Source organism: Ovis canadensis, chromosome 9, assembly GCF_042477335.2.
Source record: "Ovis canadensis isolate MfBH-ARS-UI-01 breed Bighorn chromosome 9, ARS-UI_OviCan_v2, whole genome shotgun sequence".
NCBI lineage: Eukaryota > Metazoa > Chordata > Mammalia > Artiodactyla > Bovidae > Ovis > Ovis canadensis.
Window position 1 is genome coordinate 22,919,198 of NC_091253.1, and position 27,109 is coordinate 22,946,306.

Here is a 27,109-nt window from a genome sequence, read left to right on the forward strand (position 1 = left end):
TATTTCAATCAGTGATACATACTCAAATCTGGTATCATGCTTGGCACACAATAGGAACCCAATAAATGGTTCAACATAAAATCATAAGAAGTGATCTTTAAAAAGCATATTCCATAAACTAAATTCAGAGTAGTTCAAAGAAGATTTAACAATTCAACATGAAAAAGAAAAGGAAGCAGTAATTACTTCATTCATGTATTTATTTATGAAATCAGACTAACCTCAGTTCCTTATCTGTAAGACTGGCTAGAAGGTTTCTTAAAACACTCAGTGTTAATGCTTTATAATGTTTTTTTAGACAAGATGGAGGTTTTCTATGACAAAACAATAAGCTGTATTTCTGAGTGGCCAAGAAATTGTACCCAAGGAATGATGATTAAACGTTAAAAAGAACCTTTCCAAGACTTGCTATAAACTGTCTGCAACGGCACTCTCAGTTCTATATTATTGGTTACTTTGGTGCTAATCAAATCAACAGAAAAATAGTAAATATTAGGAGGACACAATCTAATTCTCAGAAAGTCTTGGCAGACAGAAAATGCTGGATGCCACAAGGATCTGGCAAACTAGAATTTAATCCAGATTTGTCACATAAGGAATGTCTGGAAGAACTACATTTGTAAATAAAAGAGAAAGTTTTAGAGAAAACATGCTTATGTTCTTCAATCTGAATGGTCAGACTAAAAAATTTCCAAGGCTCCTTCCAACTCTATAACTTGTGTTCTCTGTATCTTGGAATTATTATATTTGACCATCCATATGTTTGTTACCAGTGTTTCCTCCCTAGAGCTACCTACAAGAATAACCAATGATTAAAAAAAATCATAGTATAAAAAAGGTAGAAAATGAAAATAAAACTTAATTAGATAAAAGGCTGTGTACACTTCTCCTGTAACTGACCAAATATCTTAAAATTTCTATTTAGAAAATACAGTAGTTGAAAATGAAAGATGAGGGGAAACTAACTTTTTAAGACACCACATTATAAGGGAGGAATTATGAAGTAAGGCTTCCAAGCAAATACTGGGAACAAAAATCAAAAGAATTAAGATTACATTTCCTTACAGAGAGAACATTCACAGATACTTACGGACTGAAAAGCTTTTTAGAAAAACTTCTCAGTAAGCACAATTTATATCTCGCCCCACAAGATTACATACACATTCTACCACTGAAAATCCAAATACCAAACTAGAGACTAGACATAGCACAAAGACTTAAGGAATAAGTCTGCATATTTCGAAGATGTCACTAACTGGTTTCACCAAAACTCACAAAACATTTTAAGTAAACCTTCATTTTTGTGGAAAAATAAATGTGAAAATGTACACTACAGTGAAATCTAAAAAATTTCAAATTCTCAGTCAGTCCATACAAGTTCTTAAATAAAAAGAATGCATAATGAGCAGCTCACCCGTTTTAAAATTTTGACCTTGTGCTTCACTGGATCATCTACATACTTGGTTTTATCATTTGCTGTAGTGTGCTTTGGTAACCCAAGCTTTTCATGTTCCATTGTTTTATCTTCACTATGGATTTCAGCTTTAGCCTGGTTTCCCAAAATATCTGGGTCGGCTATTTCAGTCTTTTTATCTTCTTCAGCACAACATTTTACACACACATATTCTTTGTCTTCCTCTCCCATCTGCTGTGCTTGAGAAAGACTTAACCCAACACAATCACCATGAAACCAGTCATCACATCTCCCACAGCCAACCATAAACCTGGAAAGAAAAAAGAACACTCTGATTTGATACATTTTCTAAAAAAACCAATGCCAAGTGAGCCTAAACTGAATTTTCTGTACTGTGGTATTGTGCATGTTTTCTGTCCTTACACATTCTATCAGTTCAACCTTGTCAAAGTTTTCCAAGCAAAGAATATTGTATGAAAATGAAACTTTTTAAAGAAGTCAGTATTTCCCCTCTAATGTAAGTGAGAAAATACTGGGGGCAGGGGGTTGGTAGAGCACATAAAGATAAAAACAAAGGGCAACTGGTCTGTCTGCATACTGTATGGAATAATTAACACATAGAATAAGGGTATTTCTCCACTGAGAAGGGTGATAAGCTTTGACATTCAACCTATCCAAGTTACATTTACCACACAGACCTGAATTTATACATAAAATTGCAGTCAGTTACCCAACTAATTTAAGTGACAAAAAGAAAAACCAGATGCAACAAAAATGCAACTGAAAAACTAATTTAATTAAGCCTCACTGACTGCTCCTTATTGACCACCTTAACTATATAACTATTCTTAGAGCTCAAAATAATTTGGTTCATCACGTCAGACTGATTTAGCTTAAGAACTTTTTACATACTTTTGAGTGTGAGCTTACTACTTGACCTTGTACCTCAGATAATAAACCTGTTTTCCCAAATAATGACCAACAGTGTATCAACATGAAGATATTACTATTCAGGCTAAGTTTTCTTTAATTTCCAAACAATCTTCTAATATTTCCCCTTTACTGCATTTTATCTAACAAATTATTTCATTAGCCAATTAAAGTCTAAGGGCATATTTACCACTCTAAAAAGCTGGCTTTTTTAACTTAGAATATCTGGAATTACTTTAGAATAAAATAGCAAAACAGATGCATAAACAGCAATTTGAGGGTGAAATTCTCTTTTTCACATACTTTTCAACCCACTGTTAAGAAAATGACAAAAGCTCACTTAATTATGTTTAACATTTTCTTTTTTTCTTCTTCAGGTTAGTAACTCATGGTATATCTGGAAGATTTAGGAGAATTAAATATGTTCTTTAATGATCTAAAAACTTTGTGCTGATTTTGATAATAGTGCCACCATCACCGACAAAACTTTTTTTCTGTTACTGTACTTAACCATAGAAGAGGTTGTATTAGATCAAATGCCTATTTACAAAAGCCCTAAAAACATATAATTACAGACATTTGGAACACAGTAGACTTGCATATTAAACCATACATAATCCACGAATAAAAACTGAAATGGTAAAATAGAGCAGCTGGTGGTGACAGACACCAGTGTAAAACTCTTTTTAAAAACCTACTGTCCAGTAAGATGCTAAAGGTAATATACTGGGTGATATAGCGGACTCTCTCTAAATATAATCAGAGGTCCTATTTTAACACAGAGACTATAAAATTCAGAGCACTGAGTTTCAAACCTTGTAGGATATCTTGAAATCAAGTCCCTGACTGCAGACCACTCCACTCTTCATCTCGTGTGCCCTTGCCTATATTGTGGACCAACCACTGCTGTGCACTAAGGAAACTGTGTTTTTTCCTGTCTGTAATTCACCATTCTTGAAGTGGTGATATTTATGCTAGCTTTTCAGGGTTAAGTCACCATTTCTTCCATGGTTCATTAAAAAAAAAAAATTCATTGAAAAAAAACAAATTAAAAAACTCATGCCTTAAGTAAAAATACAGAATATTTTGGATTCAAAGCACTAGTGAGAAAACTTTCTAACAATGCGGTATTTGTCTGCAAGATAGAAACGGTTTCTAGGTGTGGAAGATTTTAGATAGGTCTACTGCATGTTTCACTTCCCTGGTGGCTCAGACGGTAAAGCGTCTGTCTACAATGCAGGAAACCCGGGTTCATCCCTCGGTCAGGAAGATCCTCTGGAGAAGGAAATGGCAGTCCACTCCAGTACTATTGCCTGGAAAATCCCATGGACAGAGGAGCTTGGTAGGCTACAGTCCACGGGGTCGCAAAGAGTCGGACACGACTGAGCGACTTCACTCACTATTGCATGTTTCAATGACACAGATCATATAGCCAACAGAAAAATACAAAGCTTAAAAAATAGAAAAGTTCTTCTATTTCAGACTGCAAAGTTGTAAGAACTCCCATTTCTTGAAAATAACTATCTAGGTTGATTCTTTTGAAATACTGAAGGAAAGCTAATGTGTTCCCCATCACAACTATATTAACAATTTCTTCAAAGCAAGCCTGGAATAGTTTCAGCTATGACCATGGCTATGCTTTTGTCCCAAATCCAAACCTAACTAACAAACTATAAAGCACATATTAGGAAATTTCAAATCTTTATTTGACCAGGGAACAGTCACTTTATGATGTAGAATGTATTCACTATATCACCATACCCCAAGTTTATTCTGGAAATATCTCCTCGAACTTGAGAAGCTATGAAAAACAAATCTCAAAACTATAGTGCCAACCACAGATGTAATCTTAATGATTTATATTTTAAGTAATAAATACACTTAAATATAATTCTGAAAAACCACAAAGTTACACTGATGAATATTATTACCGTGTACTAGGGGAATATGTAATTGACTTGAAAATGAAACTGGAGAATTTCAAGAGGAAATAATTAGCAGTATTACAAACTTTATTAACCACATATGTATTTTTAAATGGCTTTTCAAAAAAGAGAAGATACACTGTCTTCCCTTTTCATGATATTCCTCATGGCTTACAAATGGAGTATGGATCAAATAGTGAACATACTCTCCTACTTTCTGCTCTGTCCTTGAAATTCTCATCACCAACAGGCAAAATCACTCAAAGAAAAGACTATAATTCTGGGTGTTAAATATTTCACCAAAAACAATTAACGTGTGAAGTTTAGCTCTGAATTAATTGGGCCAAGTCAGCATGAAATCAATTAAATGGAAAACTTCAGAAATATCTGTTGTGTTCTACTACTGTTATATGTTCATATACAAAATTTTAAATCCTACTATAATTTAAACAATTTAAAATGTAATCCTAATTCTAATCTTTTTGGCACAAATTAAAACATATTCTTAGAAAATTTCCATGTTTCTTCAGAGCAAACCACAAAGGCAACATTGAGAATTCCTGTTCTTAAAAAGTCACAAACTCACTAACAACAGAGATATTTTAAGATGAGCCATCAAGTTCTAAGTATAAAAGTAATTGAGACTGTATTACTGTGAGTGTACATGTACTCACTCTTCCCTAGGATAAAATGATTTCCACATAAACACTAAATCATTGTTGTTGTCACTAACAATCTAATCTGCAGAGAAAAATATTTATCTATCAAACTTGTAAACTCCTGAGAAAAACCAGAATCACTCAGAGAAAATTTCCTTTTAAGAAAAAGGTTTCTTGCTTAAAGCTATGACTCAATTATGCTAAGTAGACTTTTTTGTTTCTAAATTTCATCCAATGAACTAATCTTTTAAAACTGGACAAGAAAGTGTAATACAAACTGAAGACGCAAATGTCACCTGAAGAGGGAGGGAATACTAGAAACTACAACATAGGTTATTATGAAAAGACTAAGATTTCTTCCTTCCAAAATGCCAACTAGTTTATGTTTAAAAAGAAGTTCAAAGGTAACTTTAAAAAAAAGGATTAAATAGTCTGGTTTTTACAGTAATGAATACGCCTTAGCTGTAAGGAGAATCCAGAAAATAAATGGAAGCCGAAACAGGATGAAGCGTAAACCGTAAGGCAGTCGACGTCTACTGCCTTTAGGCCATGTACAGAAGTTTAAGGTCAAATACTGTATTTGGCCACACCATGAACAAATCTGTATTTAAAAATACAATTTCCAAATGGAAGCATAAACACTAAGCTAACTTCAGTTGCATTATATATAAAATGCTGAAGTAATAAAATAACCTTTATAGGAATAAATGTCACAAGTGCTAAAAAAAAAAGTCACATTAACAAATAGTTTTCACTGAATGTAGCTAGTGCATGAGATCAAAGAAATGGATGAAAATTATTTCCACATATGTCCTTCCTAATAAATTCATATACTTATACACGGATTAAACTAGGAAAATTACATGCTGCATGGCGGTTGCATTTTTTTGAGTAACCTCAGTGTATACAAGCAGAAAGCATCAAAGAAGTAGTGAAGGCTAATTAACATGTAAAGAAAAAAACAATCATTAACTTAAGCTTCTTTATTCACATAATTGAAGTAATGAGAAATGTTGCTTCCAAAATTGATTTTCCAATATTATAATATTCATTTCAATTACATAGGGTAAACTCAAAATCCCTACACATCTAATATTAGAATATTAGGTCATTTTCCAGATGGAGGCAAAGAAACTCTAGGTTTTATAGGGTAGACCCAAAAGGCAGCTTTAGGTAAAAGAACAATGGGACTTAACACTAAATCTTTATTTTAGGAAAATAACTGATGTTGGTGAAGTGACAGTCTTCATTCAAAAGCCTGAGCAAACTCCTGAGACCATCATAATAGAAGTTATCTCAAAAAAGCTACTTTATATCATGGCTTCCAACTCTAGGCCAAAGTTTGATTTCAGAAACTTATTCACTTTAAGGCTTCTATCTGATTACTCTAACAACACGTCAGTGTGATCATTTTTAGAAGATGCTTGCAAAGAAACAAGGTCTTCTAAAAGACACAAGGCCCATCTAGCCCTTAATTCTCTTAAACCCACTTTAGAATATTTTAATAGGGTATTTTAAACAAGCAAACAAAAAAGCATAAACAGCACAAAAGTGAGGACAAATGTAGTACTATATTCAAATGTCAGTTTTAAAAACTGGGAATATGCTGTTATAAAGTAACTACTGACACTAAAAATAGGCTACAGGCTGAATCACAAATGAAGGAACTTGACATAAAAGTTATTTTTTACAGAACAGCCCCAGCAACTCCCAACTACCATCTTCCACACCAAATAATGTATTACAGCACACTGCACTAAACTGTCCCTCCCTAAAGAGTTTCATTTTCATACTAACATTCACTTTCATGAGTAAAGATAATATTACAATGTGCAAGTTACAATGTTCTTTTATTATATCAATGTTGATAGAAGTTCCAACAGCAATCTCAACACTTGAACAGGATAATCTTGTAGCTGAAAACTCCACTTCATCTCTTGTTCTCTTTTTCTGAAAAAGCTAGCAAATAAAAAACACAGGGGGGCAGAGGGGAAGCAGAAGATGGCAGTGTCATAAAACTAAGGATAACACTGAGTCCTGCAGAAAGAATGTCAAGGGCAGCGCTATAAAATCACCTCCTAAAAGAGGAGAATTCACAGGAAATCCAAATCACTAAAATAGCAAAAAACAAAATACAGGTTTCACTCCATCCCATGTTACATACAAAATTCCCCTGGGTAATTTAATAGTTGTTTCAGCTATAAAATTTCATTCTAAAGTCAAGTTTGATAGTTATAAAGTAGCAGTATTAAGTCAGAGGTACTGCTTCATTAAAAATAAACAAACAAAAGTGTATGTGTATGTGTGTGTGTGTGTGTATATATATATATAAAATTTCCATTATGCCCTTCACATTTTATTACTAGTTCTTCTCAAGCCAAACAAAATAACATATAACTTACAGGCCCAAAGCCCTATAAAAATTTTGATTTTTTTTTTTTTCTTTTTAAGATGCAATGACTAAGTTACAGTCTCTAACTGATTACAATGACAAAACAATTCCATATATATCAATTTTTGGTCAGACTATGTATTTTAAAGTGCTCTAGAATACTGATGTACTCAGTGGCTCCATCTTTCTATCATCCAGGACTGAGGAGGGGTTTTTGTTTTTGCAAAAGTCTTTGCATATAAATAATCTTTCTATAAAAAGTTCTCACACTAATCTCACTCTAAAAAACAGCAATTTCTCTTTAATGTACATATCACATACACATACACACCACACACACACACACACACACACACACACACACCTGTTGCCATGTGGTTTTTTGCAAAACCCACACTGCTTGCTGGGAGTCCAGATATATTTGCATTCGAATGAAGAGCTATGATCTAAGCCTTCCCTTTTTACAGTAGCTATGTTGTCTGGAATGAACAACGGTGGCTCATCCAAAGAAAAACTTTTGCTGCTTCTTCTTTGGCGGGGTTGTAGGTTCTTCTCAGGTTTTTTTAATTTCAATTTTTCCTCTTCCTTTAAATGTTCTCCACCACCTGCATGTTCCAGCTCTTCTTTCGCATGACTATTGGTTCTCGCAGCTGGAGTCAGCTGCTGGGGCTTATGGCACTGTTTCTGACTGGCCTGCAATGAATGTCCAGTTTGTACAGGATGGTGAGGTTCTTTAGAGCAACTAGGGTGACCATGAGGTTTATCACTCATAGAATGAGTTAAAGGTTTGGAAATCTGTACTAAATTTTGATCCTGTGATGTTTTTTTGAATATAGAATGAGCTTGGTTTTTCACAGATTTAACCCCAGAAATGCAACTCTGAATCTTCGAATCCTTATCAACTTGTTTTTTTCTCACTTTGACTGGCCTTTGAAAATTCTGCTTAGATTCTGATTCATCAGCATTCCGCTTCACACTTTTGACATTAGCTTTAGTTTTGTTATGCATTAATTCATGCTTTGCTGTAGCAACTTTTTTCTGAATATCTGCTGTCAAGGTTTGCTTAGGATGAATTACAGGTTTTTTATGTTTAGATTTTATGTTTTTTGATTCTAAGGATGAAACACTACTTGACTGGCTATCTCTATCATCCTGAAGGGTTGCTGTTTCATGTAACTCCATTTTAATACCTTCAACAATATTCAACTGTTCTGAATTTTGGTCAGGTGCATCACAAATAGCATTTTCTAAAGTATTCCTTTCTGGTTCAAAAGCACCAGTATTAACCACCTCCAAGTTTGATTTATTAAATCTGGTGCCCTCCAATTGCTTATCATTAGACTCTGTACCTTTACAATAAGCCATTTCTATTTCATTTCTTTGAAACAGAGGGGAGTTCTTAGCTTTATCAGCAACTTCCATGCTATCTTGCAATTCCAAACTACATTCATTTACTTTATCCACAGAACCAGACAAACTGACAAAGTTCTTTTCTGTCTTGTTTGGGTTTGTACAAGCAGCACTGCCAGAGAAAGCATCAGAAGATGCAGGTTCCTTAATGACATTGTCATCTTTGTGGGGTAATTTAACTGTCTCCTTTGATTCTTGTTCAACTTCTTCTGCCTTCATTTCTTCAACAATAGTCTCATCCATTTTACCTGAAATGGAATCATTCCGTTCATTTTCTTCTTTATCTGAAAACTTAAATAATGGGCTAACAGACTTGGTTTTACATTCCAAAGTTTCACTTTTCTTTTCTTCAATATTAATACAAGTCTCTGAAAGGAGTGGACAATTTAACTCATGAGATGGCACATTTGCTTCTCCCTGATTATTACACTTCTGCTCAGAATCTAATCCAGCTTCATCCTTCATTTCAAGACAAGATGAAACTGCTGCTTCAACCTGTCCACTGTGTCGGTTGCTCCTTCTGCTCTCTTTCTGGTGTTCCAATTTCGGTGATGTACCAGCTTCTTCTTTAATCTGACACCTTTCTGGTTGTTTCACTCCTACTTTAGGGGCAGACACAGTCTTCCCAGGTGCCTTTTTTGTGCTATTTAAAGGTGCTGCATTTGAACGCTTGGCAATAGTGCTTTGTCGCAAATTTCTTACTTGTTCTATCACAAGGGAAAAAAATAAATAAAAATAACTTAGTTATGTTGCCACGTATTTTTATTTCAGTGCAATTTATTCTGAGCTATAAAATTTATCTTCCCATTTCAATGAAAATGTACTAAATATCTACTCGTGATGGACCATATTTTAGATATGTTAAATTTTATACTTATCAAAGTTCTATCTGAGGCAGGAAAAAAACCTCTATAAAATTCAGACTGATATTATACTTCACAATAAGACAAATATTTTTATCAAGTTTCCTTTTTATAAAAATAAGCTGAGACTAAAATTAATTAAGATCCTTTATATTACTACCCATCTCAAACAAGATTATCATACAGTTTTAAATATTAAATACCTTTAAATATATAAAACCAAACAATTCAAGTGCCAATTAAATCTGAACCAAACTATCTATCACAATAGGATCTGTGTGAGTTTCACTACAGCCTCAAAGGAATTCTAATGCCCTTATAAATGTACTTCCATTGTATCTCCATTTTAGCACTCAATCTATTCTTTGACTAGTTTAAATATACCAAGAAGTCAAATATACACTGAAGTACTAGACACAGATCAACCAAAAAAGAAATTATATTTTAAAAGATTGAAACCATGAAAATGTTTCAGAAGGGAAAATGAGGAAAGTATGAAAATAATACTGGATACATCCTCCAAAGAAAACAGAAACACAAAGTGAAAAAAAATTGAAAAGAAAGCTAAATAATACACTAAGAAAAAAATATAACAATTAACTAAGCAGAAAAACAACCCACAAACTGAAATACAAAATAAGGAGCTATATATCCAAGCCTACGGCACATCAATACCTCTGCATCAACTCTGCATGAAAACTAAAAGTCACCAATTTTAAAAAGCCTCTTTCCTTTTTAACACAAAACCCTACAATGCACCGATATTTAGAACTTTCTCCTAATTTGTCACGTATCACTGACCCTGAGCTGTGACTGTCTCACAGAAGGCACTACACGTCCTCCTCCGTCTCTTAACTTCCCTAGGAAACGCCTGCAGTCACGACACTCAAGTGTCCCCGTTTGGATTATAAATTATATGGTCATCCTAACCTTAGAAACCCTTCCTAATCCTCCCAAGACTTGGTGCAATATCTAGTCTTCAGGTAGGTTACCCAACAACTTTAAAAAAATTACTTACTGGATTATGAACCACTCTAACTCAGATACTTTAACATTTTTAAATAACTAAAATTTTTATGGTTTGTTATCAATATTCTGATGATTTTTAAAGTTTTGAAGGCAGTATGTAGTAATTTATAACTCTACTATATTTATCTGCCCTGAAATAAATGAAAAACTTTTAAAACCCATTATCTAAGTGGTTGATAAATGAATAGCACATTCAACTGTGAAGGTATTTAAACAAAAAGCTATTTTCCAATAGTAATTGATTAATTACCAAAGGATAATTTAACTATCTCCTCTAACTATAAACTGCCTTAGTTTGAAGCTGGACTACATAGGCCAAACATTTATCGTTATTTGTCTGTAATGTTCATTCTTTCATTTCTCAAAGTCACAAATATCCACCAAATAACCAATTTAAAAAAAAAGTGAGGAAAAGATAAGTAAATATATACATCTCAGTTAATTTACTTCTTAAACCCCACATCAAAACTACCCAAAAGCTGCAAATCTAAAAGGAAAGGAAGAATAAGAGAAAACACGGACAATTTAGGAGGCCTAACAACAGATGATCAAACACTGATACAGAAAATCCCCCCAAGGTAAACACTAACTGGCAGCACTGGCCAAACCAATACCACTGTCATCTCCAAAGGTTTAGAAACTGGTGACCCCAGATGATCCTAAAGCAGGGAGGAAGGCAGGCAGTTCACCAGAGGAGTTGAAAGCCAAGCTATTTAAGAAGCAGTTGGACCCCAAGCTCCCTCTCCTCTGTTCCATCTATTGGGCAACTGCTCTTCCCAGTTTCTTATCCAAGACCGGACGCTTACTCTTTAAGGAGTATAAAAACAGTTTTAAGACTAAGGAACATTAAGCACAAATAAGAGTGGCAGTAAAGTACACTGAAATTTTTAAGATTATGTGAATCTCTATGTGCTGAAAGCTGAGATGCCCCCATCAGCTTCCCTAAAGGATTTCCATGTATGCTAGTAATCTAACAATCTAACAATCTAAATTCTAATATCAGGGATTCCTCCAAAAAGTTACACAGCCAGATTACCATAGAGAATGCTCACAGTCAACAAAACATTAAACACTGAGCAAACTACCAATGATCAGACATTTTAGGAAAGTCTCTTAACATGAAAGACAGAAGCAAGAAAAAAAAGAAAAAGGAAGAAAAATTTAAAAAAGTTTAAAACACTGTTAAGTACCTTATGAAAGACAACATAAGATACCACATGCGTGAAACAAGGCCAAAATGCTACAAAAAGCATTATTCCAAAAACCAAAAAGGAACACTCAGAATTTGATGAAAAAGTTGATGGATAAACATGAGAAAAACTCAGTAAGAAGAGGAAGAAGATAGAGGTGGATAAGTGAAGAAAATAGAAGAGCCAGTCCCTACTATCTAATACTTGAATGACAGGAGTTCCAGGAAACAAGAGCTAAGAAAATAAAGGGGAAAATAATCAGTGAAATAATTCAAGAGATTTTCCCAGACTGAAAATAGAGTATCACTTTCAAGTTTCTGAGGAAAAACAATTAGCAACCTTGAATTCTATGTTTAATCAGACTATGATTCCAATGTGAGAACAGATTATAAATACATTTGCAAACATACAAGGTTTAAATATATACATATATATACACACACACACACACACACACACACATATATACACACATACTCCTTTTCCTCACAAAACTACTAGAAGAGGTGTGTCACCACAACGAAGGAACTAAACCAAAGCAAAGTAAATAGGAACTGCAATACAGAACAGAATCCTCAGAACTCCAGTAAAGGGAGCTCTGTGGACAAGAGCCACGCCTCTAGCTTACGTAGGGCTAACATAGCACTGCACACAGCAGCAGATCAGAAGGTCCCCAAAGATACTTTCCTCAGCAAGATGAAAATGAACAGAATGCCTGATATGCACAAATATATTCAGAAAAGAGTCAGACCACTGGCAGAGTAGTTAGGGTGTAATTACTGATTAAAAGCTCTGTGTGCAAATGTGTAAACTAATAAGCAAATGATCAATTATTAAATCAGAAAGACAAAGTTGTATAGAACAGTTTATTAAAAGGATCATCACTAACAGCATACTGACTCATAATAACGTAAGTAATTCCTACTGATCTTGTGAAATTATCTACTAGAAAAATGAGAAAATATACTTTTGTTTCATGGGGGAACAAGAGGAGAAAAGGGTGCTAAATTCACCATCCAGAATGGGAAATCAATAAATACAATCATCAGAATAGTCAAGAAGTAGCAATATACATGTGATACTTAAGAGACATGGAATACCAAAAAAGTAACAATAATTAATAAAACCAAAGTTTCCTCTGAGAAAAGGGAAAAAAGTAGTAGGATGGCAAGTACTAGAAACTCAGGACTAGTCAACCCTGAATCGTGTAATTTCAACGAAAATTTTTTAAAAATCATACCAACAGATTGATACAATCTCAAAACTGATGATCAAAATGCCTCAGGTTAGCAAACACCAAGAAAATACTATCAGTATTACAAGTTTACACTCTATCACATCTGTCCCTACGTTTGATTTTCTAGCTAGTTCTCTTCGGTAGTTACCTTGTGCCATTAAACGAGGTGATTTTCTTGGTGATCTCACTGAATTTTCTTCTACTTTGTCCCTCAAATTCCTGTTAGGTAAAATCAGTTCTTCGTCATCAATGGTATCATTGCCACTTTCTTTAACAACTCCTTCATCCATAATATCGTCAAGACCAACAACTAGGGGAAAAAAAAAAAAACAATTTTTTTTTTAAAATATTGGTGATGTTAAGTGTTTAAAGGCAGTACAGAAAACACTGTGAGACAGTTTCCTAAAATGCGATAATGCCACTAACAAGCTCCCAATTCAGTTTACAAACTTCTACCGTATGAGGCAACTGGTCAAAGAGAAGACTGGCTGTGATTCTTCTTGGTTTGCCCTCCATTGTCACACACTCTCACTTATCACTCACTGTACCTCTGTGAACATCATAAGCAGCTACACCTGGAGTACTTACTTAATCCCAATTTTGGTTAAAGAAATACAAAAAAGAGTAAATACCCTGAAAAGCTTGCAATTCTAGGATCATGCTAGAATCAAAAGATTCAAGTTCTAGCTGTACTGTATTCCTTGAAGACTTTTATGCTACATGTGTGAGACTAAGTAATGGAGATATACTTTTGAGTTACATCAAGTGCATGCGCACGCAAACACACACACACACACACACACACACAGAGAATGAAAAACACAATGTAACTTCCCCCTCCCCCCACAAGTTGGGGAAAACAGTAGATGTTTAATATAACTATATAATTAAGTTACCTTCCCCTAATCAAAAGAGAGTCATTCATTTAATGGCAGGGGAGGAGGCATGGAAAAGGAATGCAAGACACTGTATTTATATTATCAACAGGTTTATTTCTGTACTGAACAAATGTCATTTTACTAGCTGACATATCGCAATTCTAAATGTGCAGCTGTATAAAATCTTGTGAAAGGAACGTGATTATTGCAGACATATGACCTGGATTCAAGTCCCTGCTAAAACACTTAAATAAAACCTGACCAAATCCTTAACCTCTCTACCAGTTTCTTTTATCTCTAAAATGAGAACAACAATACCTGTCCTACCTACCTCACAGGGCTGTTGTGAGGATCAAGTGAGATGATGTATGAGAACTCACTTTGTAACTTTAGAGCACTACACAAATGTTAGTTATTATCTTCATCCTAGGGGTTAGAAGGAACCTCAAGAAGTTATCTAGTCCTCATCTTTGTATCCAAGTAGAACTTCATTTAAGAGTTCAACAAGAAAGTGGTCTATCCTAAAAATTTAAAGAGAACAAAATTCTTTATAAATATACTTTCAAATGGTACAATCCTTTCGAAGAGCAATTTGACAACAAACAGAATTATGAAACGCCTTACATACTTTGACCAAAGTATTATATAAGTATAGAAGAGAGAATAAATTATGAAAAAAATGCTGGCTAGAAAACAGTGTGATCCTTGTTAGTAACAGACAAACAAAATGTGTGCATGCACATTTAGACAAACGAAAAAAAAAAAAGATCAGCAAGAAATGGATGAAAATTATAACAACAATCATTCTATAAAATAATACACTTTTTTGCTATTTTCCACATTTCCTGCTATATGCATGGATTACTCTCAAAAACAGAGTCCATGTTTTTTATCACTATGCTATATGTACTAAAGGCTTAGAGAAGAATTTATCTTAGGAAAATTCATCAGGACTCATTTAAGATATAAACTGGGGGAAACGCAGGGAGTTCCGTTAGAAGGTTACTCCACCATGATGGATGCTGCCACACATTCTAACACATTCTCAGAGAATCTCTAACATTAGATAACTAGTTCTACCACGTTTATTTTAAAAAGCAAAAGTTAAGCATTATATGCATACATGTATGAAGAGATAGAAATGGATGCGGGAAGGAAGGTTATCTGTGGCTATCTGGTGGTAAGGTGGGGTAAGGAACTGGGGAAGTGAGGTTTAAATCACTGTGTATTTTCTACAATAAACATGCATTTTGTATTGTAATCAGGAGAGAAAGTAATAATTCAAAAAACAGTCCAGGAGAAAAGTGATTAAAACCTGATTAACAGTGTTCATTGGCAGGATTACAAAAGGGCAGTCTGAATTTTAGGGTTATACTGCACAGCAGGATTGACAGGATTTAGCAAAGACAAATCCGGAGGTCAGTTACTAGGTTTTACCTTATTCCCTTTCCTGGCAGCTACAGCTGACCCCTCTCCCCATCCTGAGCCCTGTTTCTTACTTGATTTCTGAACATCACACACTCCTCCCTCACTGGCTACTTCTCAACACCCTTTATGGATTTCTTGCAGGTATCACACACCAAAGGACTTAAAAGGTTCAGTCTTCCCATCTCCCCTTTATGTGCACTCACTTCTCCCCGAACGACTTTATCCAGTCCATATATACTCGCTTGACTCCCAAAGTTATCTTCCCCAGCTCCAAACTCACATATGACCTCCTAAGAGTGTGATCTGACATGTCCACTAGGTTGTCAAACAGGTATCTCAAGATCAATATAGAAAAGAAACACCAATTCTACCCATTTCCCCTCCCCTCAGTAAAACTGCCCTCCTAAGACAGTCCTGGTCATGGAACCCAGCTGCTCAATGCTAAAGCTCTAGAACTATCCCCAGAACGATCCTCCTCATATCCTACATTCAAGGGTCAGCTCAACCTGCTGGCTCTATCTACAAAACACATCACCTGTCTGATCACCACTGACCACTCCCACAGTTCACCTTCTCCCCACACCACCATCATCTCCCATCAAGCCCCCTAGTGTCCCAGGATCCTCCACGGCCACCCGCTACAGACACACACTCATACTCACAGTTTGTTTTCCAGACGTCATAACTATATCTTAGATTCTTCCAAAATATAAAGTTATATCATGTTACCATTCTTCTATCCCCCAAACCTTACCAATACAGATGTATGTTCACACACTTCAGATACATTTTCAAAATCCCAGCCAGGGCCTCCGGGATCCAGAGAAGAGCAGCCCCAACCCACTTTCCTGACTTCTCGACCACTGACTCACAGTGCTCCAGTCACACTGGTCTCTCCATAACACGGGGAAGCAAAAAAAAAAAAAAAATCAAGCTCTAGGTTGTTTCCAACATGTCCAGGGCTCTCAAGCAGTACGCCCCCAAAACCAACGCATCTGCTTAACCTTGCTGTGCCTCAAGCTGCTCTATCTATGAAGCAGAGATCATGCTAGTGGTCAGCGGCGCACTGTAATGATTACATCAGAACTGTGGACTTTGGTTCACAGTCTCCCCTATCATGGACCCCACCATCACAATTTATGTATTCTTTTTCCCTTCAATTCCCCGGAGAACAAATCTTCCATTAAAAATGTACCTGAAATTTCCTTCTTCTAATCCATTAGTCTGATTAAAGTAAATTAGAGTCCAGAATGAACAATCTCTTGTAAAACCCATCCAATTAGATACTTAAGTTTTGGAAAGTTCAGTCCCACAACTTCCACTAAGAAAATGAATAGAAAGCAGTGACGTAGAATCTGTGCTCTTTTCAAATTTCTGTTCATTCTCAGTTCAGTTGCTCAGTCGTGTCCAACTCTTTGCAACCCCACGAATCGCAGCACGCTAGGCCTCCCTGTCCATCACCAACTCCCGGAGTTCACTCACACTCATGTCCATCCAGTCAGTGATGCCATCCAGCCATCTCATCCTCTGATGCCCTCTTCTCCTTCAGCCCTCAATCTTTCCCAGCATCAGAGACTTTTCCAATGAATCGGCTCTTCACATTGGGTGGCCAAAATACTGCAGCTTCAGGCTTCAGTGGCAGTCCTTCCAACCAGTATTCAGAGTTCATCTCCCTTAATATTGATGGCTTGATCTCCTTGCTGTACAAGGGACATCCAGGAGTCTTCTGCAGCTCAAAAGCCATCAAGTCTTCTGACACTCTGCCTCCTTTACGGTCCAGCTCTCACAGCCATAAGTGATCACTGGGGAAACCACAGTGACCATACAGACCTTTGTTGGCAGTCACGTCTCAGTTTCTCAACACACTTTGTTAGGTTTGTTATAGCTTTCCTGCCAAGAGGCAATAATCTTCTGATTTCATGGCTACAGTCACCATTTGCAGTGATATCAGAACCCAAGAAGAGGACATCTGTCACTACTTCCACCTTTTCCCCTTCTATTTGCCATGAAGTAATGGGACTGGATGCCATGATCTTCGTTTTCTTAATATTTAGTTTTAAGCTGGAGCTTTCACTCTCCTCCTTCACCCTTATCAAGAGGCTCTTTAGTTCTTCTTCGCTTTCTGCCATTAGAGTGGTATCATTCACATATCTGAGGTTGCTGATATTTCTCCCGCCTACCTTGATTCCAGCTTGTAACTCATCCAGCCCAGCATTTCTCATGATGTGCTCAGGAGACAGGTTAAATAGAGTGACAGCAGACAGCTCTGTCATACTCCTTTCTCAATCCTGAACCAACCTGTTGCTCCAGACATGGTTCTGTTTCTTGACCCAAATACAGGTTTCTCAGGAGACAAGTAAGATGGTCTGGTATTCCCATCTCTTTAAGAGCTTTCCACAATTTCTATGATCCACACAGACAAAGGCTTTAATGTGGTCTATGAAACAGAAGTAGATGTTTTTCTGGAATTCCTTTGCTTTCTCTATGATCCAGGGAATGTCGGCAACTTGTCTCTGGATCCTCTGACTTTTCTAAACCCAGCTCAGACGTCTGGAACTTCTTGATTCAGGTAATGGTGAAGCCTAGCATGCAAGATTTTAAGCATGACCTTACTAGCACAGGTGATGAGTGCAACTGTCTGATGGTCTGAACATTTTTTATCACTCTTCTTGGGAACTGGGATGAGGCCTGACTTTTCCCAGTCCTGTGGCCACTGCTGGCTCTTCCAAATTGGCTGACATGTTGAGTGCAACAATTTGACAGAATCATTCTTCAGGGTTTTGAATAGCTCTACTGGAAATCCTACTACTGGAAAAGTTCAGTTTTAATTCCAATCCCAAAGAAAGGCAATGCCAAAGAATGCTCAAACTACCGCACAACTGCACTCATCTCACACGCTAGCAAAGTAATGCTCAAAAATCTCCAAGCCAGGCTTCAGCAATACGTGAACCGTGAACTTCCAGATGTTCAAGGTGGTTTTAGAAAAGGCAGAGGAACCAGAGATCAAATTGCCAACATCTTCTGGATCATCTAAAAAGCAAGAGAGTTCCAGAAAAGCACCTACTTCTCCTTTATTAACTATCCCAAAGCCTTTGACTGTGTGGATCACAACGAACTGTGGAAAATTCTTGAAGAGATGGGAATATCAGACCGCTTTACCTGCCTCCTGAGAAATCTGTATGGAGGTCAAGAAGCAACAATTAATACTGGACATGGAACAACAGAGTGGTTCCAAATCAGGAAAGGAGTATGTCAAGGCTGTATACTGTCACCCTGCCTATTTAATTTATATGCAGAGTGTATCATGCAAATACTGGGCTGGATAAAGCATAAGCTGGAATCAAGATTGCCGGGAGAAATATCAATAACCTCAGATATGCAGATGATACCACCCTTATGGCAGAAAGCAAAGAAGAACTAAAGAGCCTCTTGATGAAAGTGAAAGAGGAGGGTGAAAAAGTTGGCTTAAAACTCAGTATTCAGAAAACTAAGATTATGGCATCTGGTCCCATCACTTCATGGCAAACAGATGGGGAAAAAATTGAAACAATGACAGACTTTATTTTGGGGGGCTCAAAAATCACTGCAGACGGTGATTGCAGCCATGAAATTAAAAGATGCTTACTCCTTGGAAGGAAAGTTATGACCAACCTAGACAGCATATTAAAAAGCAGAGACACTACTTTGCCAACAAAGGTCCATCTAGTCAAAGCTGTAGTTTTTCCAGTAGTCACGTACGAATATGAGAGTTGGACTATAAAGAAAGCTGAGCACCAAAGAATTGATGCTTTTGAATTGCGGTATTGGAGAAGACTCTTGAGAGTCCCTTAGACTGCAAGGAGATCCAACCAGTCCATCCTAAAGGAAATTGGTCCTGGATATTCATTGGAAGGAGTGATGCTGAAGCTGAAACTCCAATACTTTGGCGAGCTGATGTGAAGAACTGACTCACTGGAAAAGACCATGATGTTGGGAAAGCTTAGGGGCAGAAGAAGGGGACGAGAGAGGATGAGATGGTTGGATGGCATCACTGACTCAATGGACGTGAGTCTGAGTAAGCTCCGGGAGTTGGTGATGGAGAGGGAGGCCTGGCATGCTGCAGTCCACAGGGTCACAAAGAGGTGGACACGACTAAGCGACTGAGCTGAACTAGAATTCCATTGCATCCACTAGCTTCACAGCAGTGATCCCTGAGGCTCACTTGACTTCACACTCCAGAATCACAGCCCCATAGTTAGCCGGTTCATTAAGATCTTTTTTTGTACAGTTCTTCTGTGTATTCCTTCCATCTCTTATTGATCTTCAGCATCTACTAGGTCTCTACTGTTTCTGTCCCTTATTGTGCCCATTTTTAGGTGAAATGTTCCCTTGTTAAGGTAAAATTTATTAAATTTCTCACAACTGGCATAAGTTTAAGTCACTTTACACCATACAGAAGGGAGAACCACAGTACTGCGGAGACTTCACATCTGACAAGCCTTAATTCAACTCTGGCAGCACAAAGGCCAAACTCCACTGCTTCTAGGAACTTATCTCCTCTATTATAAAACTTGGCCCTAATTATCAGACTTGAGAAAAACCTAAAGAGCATGGTCTCTTTGCAAAGTCACAACGATAAAGGTTACGTATCTATTTCAGAGTTTGTGATCTGAAGTAAAATAAAAACTTCCACAGATATATCCTCTTAACAGAGTCCCCCTCAGGTTTCTCCTCTAACACAGCAGCAGACCACCACTCAGGCTCTAAGGGCCTCCCTTCAGAAGGTGTTTCCTTTATGGATGATTCACACGCTCCTTCCAAAAAGAGTCCACGTTATGACACACATCATCAATTTGTGTGCTATATATACAGTGAGTCATTTGGGGGTGAATTTATCATTTTAAATATTGGTACATTTGTCATTTTAAAAATACAAATAATGCTACTACCCTTTTTCCCTCTTAAACTTCTTCTTTACAATAAATTTAAAAACACAAGTTTACTGAGTCAAAGAAGGCAAATTTATATATTCTACTATTTTTCAATCTCATCACATGACTTCTGATAAAGAGTATAAACAATTTACAGTACAAAAAGTTTCATATTAAGTCTCAATTAAGAACTTACTAGCACTGAGTTGCAGATTTTTAAAAGAAACACTGTTACTATAATCCTGACATACATACTGCTTTTCTGTGTCTTTTTTTAGCTCAGCCTTCTCTTCTAGGCTTGTCTTAATGCATTTTTCTCTCAATAATTTATACGAACTCTTTGTGTAATATCTGCATTACCTATTTAATGCAAGTATTTTCCCTCATTTATCTGTATTTTAGTATTATCTCATGCTGCTGCTGCTGCTAAGTTGCTTCAGTCATGTCCAACTCTGTGCGACCCCATAGATGGCAGCCCACCAGGCTACCCTGTCCCTGGGATTCTCCAGGCAAGAGTACTGGAGTGGGGTGCCATTACCTTCTCCGATTATCTCATAATCTAATTTTTCTTCAGAATACTGTCTTCAGTTACTCCAACAGGATTAAATTATCCATCCTTTCTGCTGAAATTTAACACATTCTAAAGTCTTATATTTAAACATATATTTCGACTTTTGTCAAATATTTAAATATTTAAACAAATATTTCGACTTCTGTCAAACAATTCATACTTTGGGGAAAAACTGATTCATATTTCCAGAAAGAGAGTTTCTATCAAACAAATCTAAAAGACACTAGGCTAAATGAAGTTGAAACAGTTTTTTCACTGCAAATCTTTAGAGCCTTCAGTATGTTAAAGGCATATAATATGAGGGAAAGAAGTGCACATGGTAAAACTGCTTGCCAACCTCTATGTTCTCACACACACACCAATAACACACACACCAAAATGCAACGATAGTTATCTCAGAAAGCAGCTTTCTCCTCCTTCTTATTCATGCTTTCTAATCCATATCATATTAAAAACTCTTTGTCAAAAAGAATCTCCCCAAAAATATATAATCACTGGTGCCACTTTTTAAATATTTTCTTTTTAAAGTTATACATGTACCTGATTTTAAAGAATTGTGCCTAATTCTATAAAATTTATGAAGAAAAACACTAATGCTCAGCACCCACTCACTTTCCTTCTGCTTCTCCCACTGAACATCAGTTCACTGGGAAAATATAGGTAGTATCTCCCTCCACTGAAAGGCTACTGTAAAAACTATCCTAACAAGTGCCTGACTGCATGCTTGACTGAAAACATAAGACAGTAGCCATTATAATATCTTAGCAGATACTAATTATTTTTCAAACCATTTTCTGTAGCCCTAAGTACCCTTCACTATGACCCCTCCCCAACTGTCAAAATAATTTCTCTTATTGCCAAAATGATTCTATCACATTATTATAAAAGTGAGATAATCATTCCCTAACTTTTGAGCATTTTAATTCCATCCTAAAATACCATAAATTATGTACCTTTATAGTAATTCATTCAAAAATACTGAGCACCTACTATGTGTCACATGCTGGCGTAGATTATTCCAGATACCAATGACATAGAATTCTCAAGACAAACTGTTTCTTCACTAAGTGTGAAGAAGTAAGGGGTTAGAAATAGAAACGTGTGTGCATGCTCCGTCGCTCAATTGTGTCTGACTCATTGAGACCCTATGGGCGATAGCCCTCCAGGCTCCTCTGTCCATAGATTTCCCAGGTAAGAACACTGGAGTGGGTTGCATTTCCTTCTCTAGGGGAACATCCTGACCCAGGGATTGAACCCATTTCTCCTGCACCTCCTGCACTGGCAGGAGGATTCAGCTGGGAGATCATTTAGTAATAGTAAGGGGCGGGTAACTGTTTACATAGACTGATACATACTAAAGTCACACAGCAACCAAATGAACATATGAACATACTGACCTATTTCAATTCTAATTCAAACTGTAAAAAGAAAAATGTGTGGGAACTGGGTAAATAAATGAACACTGACTGCATACTTGGAAACATTAAAAAGTATCTTTATTTTAGACAGGATAACATTTATGCTATTTTTTTAAAATAAAGAATTCTTTTATTTTAGAGATACATACTAAAATATTTACAGATGAAATTAAATGATTTCTGAGCTCTTCTTCAAAGTAATCTTGGTTGAGGGGAGGTAAGGAGGACTGAAGTTTGGCATGCTGAGGTCCATGGGGTCGAAAAGAGTTGGACACAACTGAGTGACTTAACTGCAGTGAAGGAGGAGTGGGGTTTAAATGGAAAAAGAAGAACTATTAACTAACTGTATAAGTAACAGGGAGATTCATTTATTATACTAGTCTCACTACTTTGATGGAGGAAACGGCAACTCACTCCAGTATTCTTGCCTGGAAAATCACATGGACTGAGGACTGAGCCTGGTAGGCCTGGTAGGCTCCTCAGTCCATGGGGTTGCAAAGAGTCGAACACGACTGAGCAACTTCACTTCGCTGCTTTGATGTTTTCCATAAAACAGAAAAAATTTTAAAAACTGTTGCCATGAAGTTTCCTTTTAACTAGAATGAGACAAATAAAAAAGATACACAGTGTATAAACAAAAGAGAAGAATAATAGGGAGTACAAAGAAGGGAACAAACAGTAGTCTATAATTTTAAACTGAGAGGCCAGGGAGAGCCAGGGATACTGGTACCAGTTGTCTCCTGCGCAAGAGCTTCCAGGGCAGGAGAAAGCTCACTGCTCAGGCCAGAAAGAGCCTGGGGATGGCAATGCCGAGGTGAATTTTCAGCAAAAGCAGAACAAGTTGAGGGAATAGCTTTCTAGTTAGAAGGCACATCAAGTACCTAGACTCTGAGGCAGGAGCATGCCCAGGATAGTGGAAGAACAGAAAAATGGGGGCAAGTCTACATAGCCTGATTAGCAAAAAGAGGGAGAAGAGCAGGTAAAAATAGAAAGGTACAGGGGACAAGCCAGGCTCAGTCTCGCAGGCCAGGAGAACTTTAGTTTTCTCCTTTGTGTGAAATGGAAAGTGACCAGAGCACTGTGAATAAAAGTGTGATAGGATCTAACTCTCCAAGATTACTCTAGATGCTGTTCTGAGAACATATGGGACAGAAACCCCAGAGACAGAAGCAGGGAAACCACTTCCAGGCTAATGCAATGATCCAGATGAGAAATGGTAATGACTAAAACCACAGTGGCAGTGAACAAAGTGAGATTGTATGAAATACCAGAGTCTGGATATATTCTGAAAACAGTGTCAACAGGATCTGCTGATCAAGTGAATACAGAACATGAAAGAATTAAAAATGACTTCTATGTTTTTTGTTAAGCAACTCAAAAGAAGTTAACATTTCTAGAAATGAGGGAGACTGTAGGCATAAAGTGGTACAAGCAGAACTGGGAGTTGGAGAAGCAGGTACCACAAAGTTCAGTATTAAGACATTAAGCTTAAAATGCCCAAGAGACAGCCAAAGAAGTAAATACAGGAGTCTGGAGTATATATATTTAAGAGCTGAATTATAAAGCATGTTTTAAGTCATAAAATTAGGGCTTCCCCAGTGACTCGGAGGGTGAAGAATCCACCTGCAATGTGCGAGACCTGGGTTCAATCCCTGGGTTGGTACTCTGGCCTGGAGAATTCCACGGACAGAGTAGCCTGGCAGGGTCCATGAAGTCACAAAGAGTTGGACACGACTGAGCGACCTTTACTTTCACTTTCACTTTTCAATTCATAAAATCATACATCATCACCATAAAAGTGAGTAGAAATAGAGATGCTTAAAATCTGAACCCTGAAATACTCCAGTGCCTAGAGGTCAAGAAGATGAAGAGGAGAATCAGAAGAAACTGAGAGGAAGACAGGAAGGTGAGAGAATAACCAGGAATGGTGACCCAAAGATGGCAGCTGGCAGACTGACACTGCGTGCAACCCAGAGCAGCTGATGAGAGTGAAATCAGAATGTGGAGGAGAGATTCTGGGGATGACAGCACTAAAATCCTTTCCAGGAGTTTGTTGTAAACAGACAAAAAGAACAGGGCAAGACAACTATACTGATGAATAAATATAAAAGACGATATGCGGCTAACACTGAAATTCAACTGTAAGGACCTCGACAGAGACTCTTTCAGACTTCTACCAAGCACAGAGAAAAAGAGATATTCCATTATGTTAATTACATATCACATCCATGAAATACAGAAAATAGAAACCTAATCAGAGGGGACTTTCCTCGTGGTCCAGTGGCTAAACCTCATGCTCCCAATGTAGGGGGCCCAGGTTTGTTTCCTGGTGAAGGAAATAGATTCCATGTGCCACAACTAAGACCCAGCACAGTCAAATTAATTAAGTTTTTTAAGAAGGAAACCTAATCAGAAAACACAAAAACCTAATATCACAAATACCTAAGTATCTGATTTCATGAATATCTAAATATGTACCTAAGTATAGGCTATAAGGGCAAAAAAAATACCAAATGTTTTTCTTTCTTTTTTTAACTACCAGGCAACATTATGAAATTAAGGAAAATATCAAAATGTACATAACAGTTTTTCAGTTGAATTAGCTCCACTCCATAATTCTAAGAAGCACAGAGAAGAGGCACTTGGCCACCAACACAGTCAACTCCAGAAAACTTAAGAGTAGCCAGGTAAGCCTCATCAATACAAACTGGAGTGTTAAGTGGGTACTGGGGAGTATTGAGTTGCTTCAGAATCTGCTCCTTGGTTGTATGGAAATCATTGTCTTACAGTTGATTTACATAATCCACTAATTACAGACTCAACTTGGCTGAAAAACTAAATATTAAGGTATTCCTATAAGCAACACCCAAGGAGATACTATAGTTGACCCTTGAATAACATAGGTTTGAACTGTAGGAGTCCACTTATTCACAACTTTTTTTTCAACTGTAAATACTCAGTATCACATGACCCATGGTTGGCTGAATCTCTGAACTTGAAACCACAGATACGGAGGAACTGTGGACAGCAAGGAACCTCTGATATGGAAGGCAGACTGTACATTATACTCAAGATTTTTGACTGTGCTGAAGGCTGACATCCCTAAATCACAGTGTTCAAGGGTCAACTGTAAAACTACTTATTAACATTGTATTACTTTAATCTGACAAAAGGATTAACTAACAACCAGTTAGGAAAAGGAGTACGTCAAGGCTGTATATTGTCACCCTGCTTATTTAACTTATATGCAGAGTACATCATGAGAAACGCTGGACTAGAAGAAACACAAGCTGGAAACAAGAGTGCTGGGAGAAATATCAATAACCTCAGATATGCAGATGACACCACCCTTACGGCAGAAAGTGAAGAGGAGCTAAAAAGCCTCTTGATAAAAGTGAAAGAGGAGAGTGAAAAAGTTGGCTTAAAGCTCAACATTCAGAAAAAGAAGATCATGGCATCTGGTACCATCACTTCATGGCAAATTGATGGGGAAACAGTGGAAACAGTGTCAGACTTTATTTTGGGGGGGCTCCAAAATCACTCCAGATGGTGACTGCAGCCATGAAATTAAAAGACGCTTACTCCTTGGAAGAAAAGTTATGAGCAACCTAGATAGTATATTGAAAAGCAGAGACATCACTTTGCCGACTAAGGTCCGTCTAGTCAAGGCTATGGTTTTTCCTGTGGTCATGTATGGATGTGAGAGTTGGACTGTGAAGAAGGCTGAGCGCCGAAGAATTGATGCTTTTGAACTGTGGTGTTGGAGAAGACTCTTGAGGGTCCCTTGGACTGCAAGGAGATCCAACCAGTCCATTCTGAAGGAGATCAGCCCTGGGATTTCTTTGGAAGGAATGACGCTAAAGCTGAAGCTCCAGTACTTTGGCCACCTCATACGAAGAGTTGCCTCATTGGAAAAGACTCTGATGCTGGGAGGGATTGGGGGCAGGAGGAGAAGGGGACGACAGAGGATGAGATGGCTGGATGGCATCACGGACTCGATGGACATGGGTCTGAGTGAATTCCGGGAGATGGTGATGGACAGGGAGGCCTGGCATGCTGCGATTCATGGGGTCACAAAGAGTCGGACACGACTGAGCGACTGAACTGAACTGAACTGAACAACCAGTTAAATTAAGTATACTTTTCATTTGCTATTTCTCTACTAGGAATGTTCTTCCCTTACCCAGGAACCCACGATCTTCAAAAGGTTGGCCACTACATGTGTCCAAGCACACTGCTTCTCTTGGGTCACCTCTACCCACAGACCTGCCCTGACCAGCCCAACTCTCTGAGATGACACTGGCCACCAAACAACCAACCAGACAGTCTCTGTCACCTTACATTCTACTTGAAAGCTCCACGACAGGGATTTTGTCTCAAACACAACTGTATCCTCCAGCACATGTTGGGCACCCAACAACTGTTTCCTAAATGAATAAAGAGCTCCAACCACTTTTTGCCAAATCATTACACCTTACAACTGTGGAATCACATGCTGCTGGTGCTTGGAATGCATTTTAATGAGAATGTTACCATAAAGCAGGAATGGGGTGAAAAGAAGGTGACTAACTCTCCTATAATATGGATCTTATTTATTTTCACACTGCAATGAACCACATCCCAACAACACACTTTGTTCTATAATATTTTGTTTGCTTCTATTCAAACATAAAAGAAAACCAGAGACGAGGCTAAGCAAAAAGTTCTTAGAGGATTACATATTTTTCAGTATGTAAGACTGATTAACATCCTTAATCCATAGCACCCCGTGACAAGACTCTGATATTTTACACAAAACTAAATAGAATATAAACTCCATGAGAGCAGAAATTTGACACTGTTTTCTGGTATGTCT

General features: G+C 37.2%; 1 protein-coding gene across 6 annotated transcripts in view; it reads right to left on the reverse strand.

The window, feature by feature from the left end:
* PHF3 (PHD finger protein 3) overlaps positions 1-27,109 on the reverse strand; it is a 90,816-nt gene that overhangs the window by 19,584 nt on the left and 44,123 nt on the right. For 2 of the 6 annotated variants that reach the window (XM_069599503.1, XM_069599502.1), the window contains 3 exons: positions 13,198-13,359; positions 7,685-9,437; positions 1,415-1,724 (listed from right to left, as the gene is read on the reverse strand). In XM_069599503.1, the coding sequence (XP_069455604.1) occupies positions 1,415-1,724; positions 7,685-9,437; positions 13,198-13,339 (2,205 nt within the window). In that variant the 5' untranslated portion in view covers positions 13,340-13,359. Of the gene's footprint in view, positions 1-1,414; positions 1,725-7,684; positions 9,438-13,197; positions 13,360-14,258; positions 14,449-27,109 lie in introns of all 6 variants that reach the window. The other 4 variants (XM_069599505.1, XM_069599506.1, XM_069599504.1 and 1 more) reach the window with 3 other exon arrangements.